The sequence below is a fragment of the Corvus hawaiiensis genome, chromosome 3 (genome assembly GCF_020740725.1).
Source record: "Corvus hawaiiensis isolate bCorHaw1 chromosome 3, bCorHaw1.pri.cur, whole genome shotgun sequence".
Lineage (NCBI taxonomy): Eukaryota > Metazoa > Chordata > Aves > Passeriformes > Corvidae > Corvus > Corvus hawaiiensis.
The window spans coordinates 108,102,638-108,117,486 of NC_063215.1; the positions used below are offsets into that span (position 1 = coordinate 108,102,638).

At 50.5% G+C, this 14,849-nt stretch overlaps 1 protein-coding gene across 1 annotated transcript; it reads right to left on the reverse strand.

Annotated features, from left to right (window-relative positions):
- Positions 1-5,002: 5,002 nt before the first annotated feature.
- On the reverse strand, positions 5,003-6,402 carry LOC125323891 (serine/threonine-protein kinase pim-1-like). The gene is given in 4 exon segments (XM_048299271.1): positions 5,003-5,117; positions 5,344-5,520; positions 5,733-6,102; positions 6,316-6,402. Coding segments are annotated over 4 exon segments (711 nt in total). The 3' UTR covers positions 5,003-5,040.
- Positions 6,403-14,849: the final 8,447 nt, after the last annotated feature.

The following is a 14,849-nucleotide window of genomic DNA, read 5'->3' on the forward strand; positions in this document are numbered from 1 at the left end:
TGGTGTTTGTGGGACCAGGTGCAAGACAGGATGCCTGCATGTTGATGGAAGTGGTAATGTCTGGTGTCCAGCAAAAGGCATATGGAGGACTGCTATCAGGGTTTGAGGGGTGATTTGGATGTTTGTGGGATTGTTGTGGAGATTCAGGGCTCTTAGGCCATCTGGGAGGGATGTGGGGTTCTTATGGGTTGCTGGACAGGGAGCAACTTCCAGGACAGAGCACAAGAGAGGACTGATTTTTCCACTTTCCTGCAGCCCGTAGCTCCTAGTCCTGCAGAGTCTGTCATAGTGGAAATCCCAACCCTGCTCCCCATATGTGGCAATGGGCTCCCTGTGACAGCTCTCTGGGCCCTCTCCTCAGGGCCACTTGGGGGAGAGATGTGATGGGGGTGCCTGGACACCCTGGTCTTTTTCCCCAGTGGGACCAGTCCTTGCAGGAGCAACCTGAATTTCCCAGGTTGTTGGGGACATCCTAGATGCCCAAGCTGCTTATGTGGAGACTCATGCCTGCAGTTCTTTATTCACTGTCTCCTGGAACCCAAAGAGTCAGAAGGATTGTGAGTCTCTGCTCCCATGGAGTGTTGGTACCGAAAGTCAGGATCAAACCTTGCTCTTCTGCTCTGTGGGAGGTTTCTGTCCTCCCTGAGCTCGTAGGACACCTGTGTTAGGGTTTGACAGGACAGTTTGAACTGTCCCAGTCAAACTATCTACCTGACACTGGCCAAGGAGTCAAGGATAAGAAGAAGGGCTTCTTCCGTTGTCATTCCTGTACCGTGTGCTCTGGGACAACCCTCCTTGAGCAGGGAGGTTGGACCAGGTGACCCACTGTGGTCCCTTCCAACAATACCCATTCTGTGACTCTGTACCATATGGGGTGTATCTGAGAGCAAAGAAAGTGCTGGCAGGTGCCACAAGGCCACTTTTCATCATTCTTAAAGGATCATGTCAATCAAGAGGATGCTCCCAGTGACTGGAAAAAGGCAGATAATGTATCCATTGTCAAGAAGGACAATCCAGGAAACAAGAGGCCAGTCAGCCTCACCTCAGTCCTTGGGAAAGAGATGGAAATGCACATTGACTGCACCAAATTGCCAACTCCTCTGCTAAAACTATAAAATTGATAGTTCATCAAGAAGGTATAAAGAATTAATTCAGAAAGTTGTGGATTGCTCCAGGAGGAAGGGAAAACCAAATTCCATCAATTTGGGACTGAAAAGCAGCACAGTGATTCCAGAAGCAGCCTGTGGTGAGACCCTAGTCTCTGAATGGAAGATTTCCTCTCCAAATGCCACCCTTTGGAGACGTGGTGACCGGAGGAAGGATGAATTTTTGCACTAAACTAGGTTGCCGTGTCAGGAACATAAGTGAAAGAAGGAGTAAGACACAGTCTTATATAACAATTAACATCATAGAATTTAATTAATTTCCTGTTATCACTGAAAATCAAATCCCCTTGAGGCACACACCAAACTTACCCATCTTCCCACACTACCAGCTTTGAAAAGGACAAGTTTAATAACAACTGGAATGCATTAACATTTCCCTCTATCCACTGGAGGCATTCCCAACAAGAAGATTACTAGTGCCTTACCATTTAGAGCAAACAATCTACACCACAAGGTAATTTCTAGCTGAGAGCCTGTTGCTCACTTATTAGTGGGTTTTGCCCTGCAGGTCAGGAACCCAGGATCAAAAGACATAATCAACAGCGTGTTCTTCTGCCTGAAGAAACTCAAAAGAAGGATTGGCATGATTTTAGCCAGCCACCAAAGTCATCCTTCAGGGATCCCTGCTCAAAGCACTTTTTTACATAATCCCAGGCACCAAAACACCCAGCAGATGTCCAACCCCACGCTGATGAGACCCAGTAGGCTCTGCAGTCCTTAGTCCCAGGATACTGCAAACATCAGGGACCATGGGCCCAAGGATACTGGTGAGGCACTTTCTGTAAATCCTCTCCTTCCCTTTGTAGTCTCTTTGTGTGTGGTTTTGCTTAAGAGTCATTAGGTTTAGGTTTAGGTATAGCAAATAGTGTTAAAGAGAGAGTTAGGGTTATGGTCAGTGTTAGGGTTTTAGGTGAAGGGTTTGTATTATGGTTAGGCTTGAGTTTAAGGTTAGGGTTACAGTCATGAGGGATAAATTTAGAGTTAGCTTTGAGTTTAGGGTTAGGGTTTCTCTCATAGGGTTAGCATTAGGTGATAACATTAATATCAGATTTGCGGTCATTTTGGTTAGATATTGGGTTAGGGCAAGTGTTGGGCTTAAATTTAAGGTGAGGGGTTAAATATTTTTAGGGATAGAGATACAGTTAATGCTAGAGTCATGTTTAGGCTTAACTCTATTGACTGGGTTGCAGTTTCAATTGCTAGGGGTAATTGTTTGTTAGGTTTCTAGGCATAGATCATTTAGGTTTATGATTTTTGTTGGGCAGGGTTTTGGTTAGTGATAGGCACAGGACTATGATTAGGGCTTTTCTTTCGCGTGGTGGAAGTGTATTTGGTGGATAGTATGTGAGGAGAAGGTACCAGAAGAATCCTAGTAGTGAGAGTATGACAATGACTGCATCTGTTGTGGTTATTTTGTGTTTAGTAAGTTTTTCAATATGTACTGGTTTGGCCAAATTTAGAAATATATCCCCTGAGAGAAGGCACAACCACCCTTCCCCCACCAGGTTTGGGAAAAATTAAATTTTCCTCAAAGGAAAGTGAAAGAGATAAAAGCTATTTATTTAACAAACACACGGGAAAAGGAAAATAATGCTAACTAATAAAAATCTCTCGCTGTGGAGAAAAAACCTGGCAAAGTGTTAAGAGTCCTCCCTTTGGTCTCCTCTGAGCTGAGACTTGGCCCAGGGCCAGGCCCTCTGTGCTTGATGGAAAGTCCTCCCACTATGCTCTGATAATTGAAGCAGTCCAGTAGAAAAGGGAGAAAATCTGAAATTCCCGGGAAGGAAAAAAAGTTCAACTCTCAGTCTCTCTCTGGAGAAAAAGAAACTGAACAACTGGCCAAAAGCTGACGGGGCAGCCGCAAGCCGGGTGCCTCCTCCCTCCCCTGCCGCAGCTGGAAAAAAAGTCGCTATCTCTGTGTGTGACCTTGAACAAGCTGCAAACTGCTTTGAAAAAGTTTTGCTCAGTTTTTCCTTCCCCCTCTCAGGCTCAGTTTAAAGGCATAAAAAGGCACAAAAATTAATTTCTGGGCATAGGGCAGCAATATGGGATACACATCATAAAGTCACCCCAAGACACAATAGTAAGTCATTTAGACAGGAAGCTTGGTAGCAGGGAAGTCCTGCTAGGAAGCCTAAGACTGATCCTGAGATTTTATTGACCATGTGGGTGTTTTTGTTCTTTAGGCCATTATCATCAGTAGTTTCTGAACTTTGTTTGAGTTGAGAGTGAGGACTACTGTGGCAGTTATAAGGAAGTATAAGTAGAAAGTTAGCAGGGCGCGTTTGGCTAATATAGCCATAATAATTATTAGGCTATTCAACCTAAGCGAGAATGCTTAAGGTTTTTCAAATCTATATTTGATTTAGTCCAATCCAGTCTCCTATGGGTGCTGAGGCAAGGATTATGGTGATTAATAATTTTGAGTAGAGTGATTTAGGAAGATAATGGTGATGGGTGGCAGTAAATTTAACTATTGTTGATAGCAATGATTAGGAATTAAGTAATTCTGTGAATCGGAAATGGAAAGGGACTGGGACTAGTTACACTGCAATTGCTGTTGTCAGTAGGGGCAGGATGTTGGGTGGTTTAATTTTCTGATGTCACATTAGTTCTGCTTCAAAAGACCACAAATACCAAGGCAGCTGCTTGTACTAGGGAAGTATTTGATTATGGCTTCAGTGGCTTGTGGGTGGTGGGATTTGCAGATTTGGAGATGAGTGGAATGATAGTGAGGGTGTTAATTCCTATTCTTGTTCAAGCCATGATTCAGTGGTTGCTCAAAATTTGTAATGACTGCTCCTAGAAGTAAGGCTGGGGAGGAGATTCACTTTGCATGTTACACCTCTCTGTTCACCTTACCATGCTGATTCTTTATGTTCAGGCACATATCCTTAAGGAATGAGACAGGTCTGCACAGCAGATTGGGATGCTGATGCCTGCTCTATTACTCTAGCTTGGATTCACCTTCCAAATAGGCTCGGTACTGAACAGTGCGATTCCATTTGCAACGGCCTCTAGTAATCCAAAGGGGTGTAAAATGTTTGGGCCTTTTTTGGCTTGTATGTAATATAGGATTTTTCATTATTCTAATATTAAGAAGGCTAAAGCAATTAGAATTGGGTTATCATGGGAACAGAGATACCATATTTGAAAATAGAGAGTCAGGTGAAGAGTAGGTATGGTAGGAAAAGAGGGGAGGTAGGGAGAAGCAGTGCTTTTCCAGGACAGGGGATAGTAGTCACTTACTTTTAATTTAGTTTTTTACTTGGAGGCCTGCTTGTACTCACATTTCTCATCTTTCTGTAAAAGGAAAAGTTCATTGAAGAGAGAAAATGACCTGGATTGCTCTGGTCTGAACCCAGCTCATACAGGACTGTTAATCCTTGAAAATAAAAATCCCTATGAGTAGCTGCACCTTTAGGATGTTCTGATCTAAGCTGTGAACTTCCTTGTCAAAATGGGCTCTGGGAGGACATTGAGCTGTTTTCCCTAGGTGGTTTGATCAATTGCTGGGAAGGGGGAAGGATCATGAATCTGGGTGGGGGTTGAGCCGAAATGGCATTTTGCCACTTCTGATTTCCTCCCAGCTTTTGCAGCGGGGCGACCACTGCGTCCCTGCAAACCGCTCCCCTTTCCAAGGCACACGCGGGCCTGGCTGGCAGCTCCGGCTTCTCGAAGGGGCTGCTGCCGTTGGCAACAGGAGCTGTTGTTGAAATTTTCACGTTGCTTAACCCTCCGTGCCAAAGGCCACCAAGTGGCTGAGGAAGGACCCAAAAAGATTACCCTGGAGGAAGGGGCCAAAAGCTTGGAAAAGGATGAAAGAAAAACTCCGATGACAACGACAAGAACAAGATTTATTTTTGAATGCAAATTAACACCCGCTGCCCTCCAGCCCTCCCAGATTCGCAGGCCGAGCGGTGCTGCTTCCGTGCCTGAGGTGCTGGCACCCTGGGGAGAGAAACCAGAAAGCTGCGGTCAGTTGGACAGGGCTCCTTCTCGTCGATCCTCCCTTTCGGACGAGAGCAGCCCAGAGGCACACGTGCCACCTCCTCCAGCTAACCCCAGGAGATCAACCTCCTCCCTAGCTGCAAGAGCAGGACGCCTGCGTGCCACCTGCCCTCTGCCAACCCTGTCCTTCCCTCCCCGCCCCCGTGCCCTGAAGGCGCATCCCCACCTTGAGACACCCGGGGCGGGAAGAAGAGCTGGCCCCGGATGATGTCCTCATCCGTGTTAAAAGGAAGGTGCCCACAGACCAGCTCATAGAGCAGGATGCCCAGGGACCAGATGGTGGCTGGCTGGCCATGGTAGCAGCCAAAGAGGATTCACTCCGGCGGGCTGTACTCCGACGTGCCTATGGGATACGGGCGCAGCTCATCAGGCCCTGATGAGTGCTGCTCCCTCCCAGCCAGCTCCCGTTCCACAACAGGCAGCCCCTGCCCCGCCGGAAAGCAACTTGGCTGCAGCCGGCTGCAGAAGGATTTCCCCTCGCTCCCTCCCTCCTCCCCCTCTGCCAGCAAAGGGGGGAATCTCTGCTGCCCGGCTGGGCCCCGCCTTTGGGCTCACCTGACATTCGGGTGTAGAAGGTGTCCTGGAGGACCGTGCCGCACACGAAGTCGATGAGCTTTGCCTCGCCGGTGGCCAGGTCGACGAGGACGTTCTCGGCCTTGATGTGGCGGTGCAGGACGCCGCGGCTGGTGCAGTGCCGCACGGCCTCCAGCACCTGGCGGAACAGCCCCCGCGCCACGGGCTCCGTCAGGAACGCCCGCTCCTCCAGGAAGTACCAGAGGTCCTGACAGCGCTCCGGACGCTCCATGACCAGCGCGAAGCCGTCGGGCAGCTCGAACCAGTCCAGGAGCCGCACCGCGCCGCGGAAGCCAGGGCGCGACACCATCCAGAGCAGCGCCAGCTCCAGGGGCACAAGGGCGCCGCTGTGCTGCGGGGGGGACCGCGATGCCGTCAGCGGGGCCGATGCTGCGCCGAGCCTTCGGCACCCCGGCCCGGCCCCACCGCCGCTCGCCATTGCCCGGCCCGGGACGCTCCGCGGCCCCCGCTCACTCCACGCTCGCTCCCCTCGCAGCGTCCCGGCTCCCACCCTCCCGGGCCTCGCCCTAGCCCCGCCCGCCACGCCCCGCCGGCTTTCACTCACCAGCCGCGCCCACTCCGGGATGCGATCGCGGGACACTCGCTTGATGGCCGCCTGCAAGTGGGGAGAGAAACCGGAAACAACGCCCATATTTAACGTGACTCCTGCTGGGAAATCATAGAATCACAGAATGATTTAGATTGGGAAGGACCTGAAAGATTCTCTACTTCCAAAGCTCTGGCTGTGGGCAGGGACACCTTCCACTATACCGGGTTGCTCAGGGCCCCATCTGACCTGGCCTTGAACGCTTCCAGGCTTGGGGCATCCACAGCTTCTCTGGGTAACTTGTTCCCAGTGCCTCAGCAGCCTCACAGTAAAGAATTTCTTCCTAGAAACTTGCAAAAGAGAGTAGAACTATTGCTGTAAATACAACAGCAACAAAAGGAGGGCTGAGGAGAATCTCTGCCTTTTACTGGATGTGGGGGAAAACATAGAACAAAGCCTGAGGAAAAGCCTGAAGTACTTCATGCACTCTTCCTTCCCTGGGTGAAGACTGTCCGGAGGGGCGGGCCCAGGGAGTGGTGGAATGAAATGGAATTAAATGCAGTTGGTGGCTGGTCACAAGTGGTGTTCCCCAGGGCTCAGCACTGGGGCCAGTCGTGTTTCATATCTTTATCAATGATCTGGAGGAGAGGATCAAGGGCATCTCAGCCAGTTTGCAGACGACGCCAAGCTGGGTGGGAGTGTTGATCTGCTGGAGGGTAGGCAGTCTCTACAGAGACATCTGGCCAGGCTGGATCATGGGCTGAGGTCAGTGGTATGAGGTTCAACAAGGTGAAGTGTCCCGTCCTGCACTTGGGACACAACAACCCCATGGAAGGCTACAGGCCGGGGGCAGAGTGGCTGGAAAGCTGCCCAGCAGAGAAGGACCTGAGGGTGCTGCTTGGCAGTGGCTGAACGTGAGCCAGCGTGTGCCCAGGTGGCCAAGAAGGCCAATGGCATCCCGTCCTGGGATATGCTTTAGTGGTGGCCTTGGCAGTGTTAGCGGTCTCAGGTTATTGGGGGAACTCTGTGAGCTTAAAGGTCTTTCCCAATGGAAACAGTTCTGTGATTCTAAACCTCCATTCCTTGTTTTGAAGAATGCAGTCCCAAACAGACACACATTTGTGTTTTTAAGGAATTTAGCATCTACTTTTCCGTGCAAGTAAGAGGAATCAGGCTTGAAATGCTCTCGAAACACTTTTATTCCTTGATCTTAAGCTGTGTGTTTGAATTGAGGAGATTTTGTACAGAAAGGTTGGACCAGAAGATAAATGCAGGCAATTTAGCTGCAATGGCACTTGTTTCATCTGCTTTTCTGCTTCCTTTCCCCATGGGGGGCAGATTTGGGAGTATTTGTCTTGTGCTTTGAGTTCTGGCCCAGACTTGCTCATGGATGTGCTGTAAAATCTTATCTACCCCTTTCTACTGACAAAATCTTGCAGACTGGTGGGAATTGCTAGAGACAAGGCTTATAAAGCAGTCCCCCGTATGATTAGCCCAGTGTCCTTGCTTAAATCCAGGCCTGCTTGTATTAAAAAGGAGCAAACTCTTCTAACCACCCCGCCTTTTATTTGCAGCTCTTGGGGCAAGTCCTGTGTGCCATTCCAACTCTTTGTTATCAAATGTGTGAAGTGATGTTGCTGCTGTAGCAGCAGCCTGAGTTCAGTGGGAACAACTCCAAAGCACTGTCCTGGGTCCCACTGCAGTGGGCAAGGTCAGAGACTTGCCTCTGCTGCCATGGGCATCCTGCCATGGGGAGAGCAGCTGCTGGGGCTTCCTCCATTCTGCTGACAGCGGTCTGCCTCCAACATGTGGACTGTATGGCCATGATTTTGACAGCATGTGGAAAATGCATCATTTGAACATTTTTTCTGTTGCTCTAACATGACCTGACTCGAGCAGTTTGGTAGGCAGGATGCCCTGTGGGCAGGGCCATGGCAGGGATGGGTGGCTGTCACTCGCACTGGCAGTGTTATTTTTCCATGCAGGCTCCTGATGCTGCGGGGCAACGCACCAGCAGCTGTATCGGGCCCAGCGACCAGCAGCACATCGAGGAGACCCTCATCTGCACAGAGCTCATCACCCCTTTGCTCCCCCCATGGCGGCACAAGACAATTCTGCCCCAGGTGGAGGGCTGCAGCAGACTGGAGACTCCTTCAGCCAGGACTCGTTGCAATCTCCTTCCTGCAGCTGTGCCCGGAGGATGTTGGCCTGCAGCGGCGGTGCCCATGCCCAGGAATGCTGCTCGGCTCAGGGAGGCGGAGTGTGTACAAAAGCTGCGCTCAAAGCGCTGATCGCGAGACCCCGGAGCCGCTGGCAAGTGCAGCAGCTCTTCTTCATTCCGTGCAAGTGAGAGCCCAGCCTTAGAGCCTGTCCCTGGGGACAGGGAAACGCTCTGTGTATAGTTTTGAATTTTCAGGGACAGCCAAGATGAGAATTGTTTTGAGGCAGGTGATGTTAATGTTGGGTTTGGGTGTGTCTGCAGGAAAGAAAGCAGGAATAAACCCCTGCCACAAGGAAGGAGAACATTTGCATGGCCAATTTACACCCTACAGATACACTGATCATATTGGCCCACTGAATACTGGGAGCATCTAATGCAGGGGGCAAAGCTTCCTTTAATAGATGGGAAAGATGAGATTTGAACAAATAATTTTGCTGATGCAGAAAAAGGGATCAGACCCACTGATCCCTTGCCTCAAGGTTAGTTCTGCCAAATCCTGGCACGGCCCCTTTGGAATGGTTCCTTAATTACTGATATGCAGCTGGAATGCTGAATGCATCTGGGGAGAAGAATTGCTGAGTATGTAAGGTGGCATTTTTGCTGGATTAATTCTGGACTAGGAGTGAGCTATCTCATTAAAGCTTATCTTTCTCTCTTTTATTATTGACTGTAATGTTCTACAGGGGAAAAAAATCCTGATTTAAGACAGTTATTCCTTTTTACTGCTTGGCTGCCACACGATTTTATCATTGGTGGAGGCCTGTACAGAATGATTAGTTCTCTGAGTTTTAGGAGCTCCAATGGAGAGCATTTCAGAATGACCTGCCCAGTGGTATTTCCATTAGGAAGATTTTCAATTGTTAGGATTAGCGAAGATCAGAAATATTTTGAGGCAGGTCATGTTTATGTTGCGTTTGGGTGTCTCTGCAGGAAAGAAAGCAGGGAATAAACCTCTGGAAAAATGAAGTAGAGCAAAAGTGGATTGTTTGGATAGGCCAGTTTGTTCCCTACAGATATGGGCTGCTTGAATACTGGGGATATCTAATGGAAAGTGCAAAGCTTCTTCAACTTCTAACATGGGGTGCCATTGTTCATGTGCCAGCCCTTCGTTTGCTGTGAACAGAAAAAATCAAATCCAAAAAGTGCAAAACCCAGCCCAGATGTGAGTGGGAGTTACAAAAAGAAATGCCTTGAAAAGTAGCTTTGGAAAGTGCCTTTCCTCCTAGACAGTGTCAAACCCACAGGCCTGGCCTGCTGGGGCTTAGGGCTGGCTGCCCTTGGGAAGGGAAGGGGATGGTGTTGGGATGGGGGTTTTGCGGCCATGGAAACGAGAGAACCACGGGCGAGCGCGTCACAAAGGGGCAGCCCCGCGCTGAGGTTGTGAAGGTGGCGGGTGTCACAGACACAGCGGCAGGAGACGCGTCTGGCTCTGCCTCTCTGTGCCGACTGCTGGCGATTGGAGTCCCCCGACCTTGTTCTAAGGCTGGGTACCAAGCTCCCGTCGCTGTCTACGCCGAGAGCGTTCCCAAATTCAAACCCAGATACTTCTGCGAGGCAGAAGCACGGGTTCCAACATGGACTTCAGTGGAAAAGGAAAGACCGCTGAAGAAAAAGGTGAGGATAGAATGGAGATGAAAGGCCTCAGCCAAATGGAAAAAAATCCCAGCAGATTTCAGGGAAAACTGGTCGATGGTGGTCAGTGCTGGCTCTGTGTCAGAGTAGGTGGCTGACAGGTACAGATGATCCTGTTGGGATGCCCAAGGCATCACAACATTCTGTCCTTAGTTTACTCTGCTTTCTCCTTTTTCTCAGTAGCCAAATCACTCATACTGCCAGCCAGGACAGGGACTGTGGCCACAGCAGACCACAATTGGACATGGTCATAAGATGCAAGGCCTGTTTCTACCTTTGCCATCAATGTCAGGTCTCACTAAAAATAAATTTCCCGTTCTTCCTCTGCTTGCTGATCAGCTCGAGCCCTGAGGATGTTATAACGGTGCTATTAAAACACCAGCAAGGCCTGCCTGCTTGCTGAGAGGTCTTGCTGCTTTGCAGGAAGGGCAGTCAGGACTGTATGGGTCTGCACTTGGTATGCACAGAAGCCCAGTCTCAAGAAGGAATCTTTTTTCCCCACTTATCATTGCAGCCTTCCACCTTGCCCTTCAGGCTTGCCAGGTCCATACTGTTAAGAAGAATTACAGCGATGCTATTTTCATGAAAGATAAAAACAAAGCGATCTTCTCAATATTTCAAAAACCCCTTGAGTGCCTCACCCATTTGATGAGCAGATATCAAAGGCTGGAGTTTGACTAACTCACTTCTTCCCTTGTACCTGATCTACAGCTTCCTCTGTAGACAAAACCTCAAGGAAGAAGTGGATGGAGACCATGCCTAAGGAGGGCCCTGTGTGGCCTCCCCACCCTGGTGCCCTCCCGCCCCTGGCTGGCTGCAAGGATGCTGTGCAGACCCCCAGGCTTGGCAGTGCAGGTCTCCGCTCGCAGCCTGCTCAGGGGGCCTTGGCCCAGGAGCCCCGGCAGGGGCAGCTGAGCAGCGCTGCCCCCGGGGTCACTGCCAGGGAGCACAAGGTGAAGGCTGAGCATGGCTCAGCCTCACAAAGAGGTAAGGCGGGAGCTGGGCCGCTCTCTGGCGGGAGGAAGGCTCTTGTGCCAGCCTAGAGAGCCTGGGCACATTGCCAGGGAACAGTTCTGCCCTGCATGTGCCCCCTGCACTGAGCTGTGCTGCTCCCAGTGCCCCGTGGAGCTGTAGGGCTGCTCAGCTGTGGGGCCGGGAGAGGAGCAGGAGGGTGCGTGTGCAGCTGAGCCATTCCTGGAAAGCACAGGCCTCTGGGCTCCCTGCTGTCCCAGGGCAGCCCAGAGGCCAGGCTGTTCCTGTGCTGGCTCTGTGCAAGTGGGTCAGGGTGTCTCCCTGGTCTGCCTCAAGTGGCTGCTGGCAGGAGCATGTTTCCCTGTGCAGCTCTTTAGAAGTTTCCAGGTGGTCTGTCCCATTAAATACGTAGCTTCCGATGCTTTAGGTTTGCATTGCGGCCTCTGTTATATTTTGTGTCTCCACTTTGCAGGCGTGACTAGGTTCATTTTTGCTAAGTCTTTCCGGCCATCTCCCTTTATGCCGCTTCCCTCCAAGCCATTGCCTCCCATCCAGAAGAGCTCTCCTTCTTCAAATGCAAAGAAAATATGTAGTGGAGAGCAGGAGAATGGGAAAAATGGCACTAGCTACGACGAAGACAGTAGAGCAAACCAGGAGATGAGTACAGAGGGAAAAGGATGGAAGGTAAGGAAATGAAGCTAGAGTCCTGTGTGGAAGGTTTTCAGTTTATGTGCTGTAGGCAGAGCTCGGAGACCTTTTGCTGTGGTGTGAGGCCAGGGAAGCAGCTGAGCAAAGGGAGAGCTCAGCAGGACACTGCACTTCAGGCTGTCTTTGCAGTGGGTGTGTAGTGCAGGCTTCATGTCCTCAGCGGGTATCAATAGCAGGGGAGGTCTTTGAATGGTTTCTGGCTCTCTTGTGGCTCCTGCTCTGTCTTATGGCTGAGAAAACACCAACAGGCAGTCAGAGCAGCTGAAGTTGGCCTATCTTGTGAACCAATCCTTCTACGTTTAGTAAACTACGGGTATGTGTGAACCATCTCTGTGTCTTGGTGCTGTTCTCTGTCAGCTGTGTCCTGTTTGGATGGAGAAAGGTGTTTGCTGGAACAGGCAGTCCTGCAAAGTCAGTTCCAGGTTGTGTCAGCTTTTGAGTTGTACAGCCATGCCCTTGTGCCCAGTTGTCTCTGATGCTATTTCTAGACTTCATCAGCTTCTGGGCAGCTTTGTGCATTCTGGCATGGCTTTGTCCAGAGGGAAGGGATGGCAGGTGGCCATGGGGAGAGCAGCCCAGAGCCCACCCCCACGATTGCCTTTGCAGCAGGGCCAGGACCTGCAGTTCTTTTGGGTTTGCCGTGGGGTGCAGGAGGAGGCAGATGAACAACAGCTTTGGTAAACAGAATGTCCAACCCAAGGCTTGTGTACTTGATTCCAGCCTTGCTGAGAAAGGGCCCAGCGTATCCCTGAGAGGAACTGATCCTTCCACTGAAGTTTGAACAGGGCCTGATTTGGCTCTTTAGCTGTGCCAGGGACAATGGGATACTAAGGAAGGGTGTGCATCTGCCCCCGCTGCCTCCACCCCGCTTGCTGGACATGGCATGGGGGCCCTGGAGCAACTTGGGCAGGCAGAGGCCTCCCAGAGAGCAGCAGGGCAGGGAGCTCAGCAGAACTTCCTAAATGCCAGGGAGCCTGAGATGATGGATGTGTGGGAGCTGGAGAGCACTGAGCATGCCTAGAGCTCAGCAGCATCGGGGCTCAAAGGCTGCTGGGGAACTGTACGAGGGAAGGGAAGCAGCAGCAGAAATGAGGGGCTTGAGAAAAGCAGGTTTGGACATCCTGCAGAATGGCTTTGTGGGGACTTGGCTGGAGATCAGCACTGGCTGTTAGGTGCTTTAGAGACAGGGAGAGAATAGAGATCCAAGGCCATTCCCATACGATCCAAAAGGCCAGTGGAGGCAGTGGCACCGCAGAACATCTTGGTGCCAAACATGTGGATGCCATCTGGGAATGTAGCCACATTTCCCGAGAAGTGAGCACAGGGAAAGCGGTGGCAAATGTGGGACATGGCCTCTCCCTCACCACTTCCCTTTCCATTCCCTGTCCTAGACCAAGTTGCTCCATCAGTTTGACATCTCTGCCAGGTCCCAGCTAAGAGCATGGCTAAATGTCTTCAGGCATGAATGGGGGCAAGGCTGGTTGCTTGATCTGAGTCTTCTGCTCTTTCCAGGCTGCCTTGATGCCTGTGCATTCCAGAGGTGGGGATATGAAGAAGGGGTCATTGGGACCACCTTTGATCCCCCCAATACGCAAGGCAGTGAGTCCCCCTGTGAGCAGTGCGGCAGCGTCTGTCCCAAGCTCTCCGCAGCTGGATTTCCAGGAGTCCCAGGAGATGAGGTAAGCCAAGGTGTCTGCTGCTCCAGTGTGCTGTTCCCCTCACGCTTCCCATCTCATGAGGTTATTTTCCACAGTCATCTCTCCCTTGTATTTAGGCAAACCTCAGTGTATTCCCCATTTTGCCCATCTGTGGTGATCCAGCACAATGGCAAACCCAACACCATATGCCCTAAGAGCAGAGGTGGTTGTGGGGAAGAGGAGGCAGGGCTTAAGAGCACCTCAGAACAGGTCCTCTGCTGGACTTGGCTACTGATTCCCTCTGTGGTGTTTGTGCTGTCATTTGGGAACTGGATTGCATGGATCTGGATACTGCGGTTCTTTGAATACTGTGATCCTTGACTGTCAACTTCTGCAGCCATGAGGATATGTCAGGGCAAATATTGGCTACTGAGGAGGTGTCTGAAAATTCAGGTGCTGCTTCTGTAAATGTCAGGCGTGACTTCTCTGTGCCTGGGCCTCCACCGTGAAACCAGAGCCCAGATAAAACTTGGGGTACAGATGTATCATCTGATCGATGTTTACTATTTCGATCAGGGCTTAAGATCAAAGAGGGCAAGGTGCTAGAGAAGAGTTATAGGACTTTACCTGATGCAAAGATATTGGCTTGGATATATGTGTGAGAAAATGTAGCTGTCAAGCTTATCCTAGTGACAAGGATAAAGCAGGAGTCCCAGAAGTATCATTCCAATTGAAAAGCGTCTGTAGGGCTTTTAAAGTGCAATCGGAATATCCTTACCTAGCAGCTGAGTTGGAAAAGGCCTTTTTGTCCTTGAAAGAGCAAGGAGGTGTACTGTCATTCTCAGGAGAGAGCAGTGCTATGACCCCATGTAGCCCGAGACTGTCACCAGTGTAAGGCATGAGCAGGCAAAGTCAAGCTTGGGCCGGAGAACAAAAGTAGCTGCCCTCCATACAGACTTGTGTCTCAGCTCAGCAGCTCTTGCTGCTTCACAGAGGCTGTAGGAGCCACTTGGCTCCAAAAGGAGAGAACTGGGCAGGTCTGATGCAAGTTGAAGAATGACTGCTGTGTTTCAGCCGGAGCTTGGCAAGCTCTGTGGGACTCCAGCACCTGAAAGCTTAAGGACAATTCCTCAGCTTTGCATCGTGTTGGGTTTATGTGTTGCATTTCCTCCTTCATCAGGGGGACCATGCTAAGAAGGTTTGCCTCCTTTGATGCTACACACATTCCATGCCCTTCTCTTTCTACCTCCTCATATATTCTTTTGTCCTCCCTTTTCTCAAGGCCAAGATCCAGCATCAGAAGCAAAGAGAAGAACTCTGAACATGCAGGTAGGTACAGGGCATGTCTGTCCTAAACTGACCATTGGAATGCTGACCCAGGG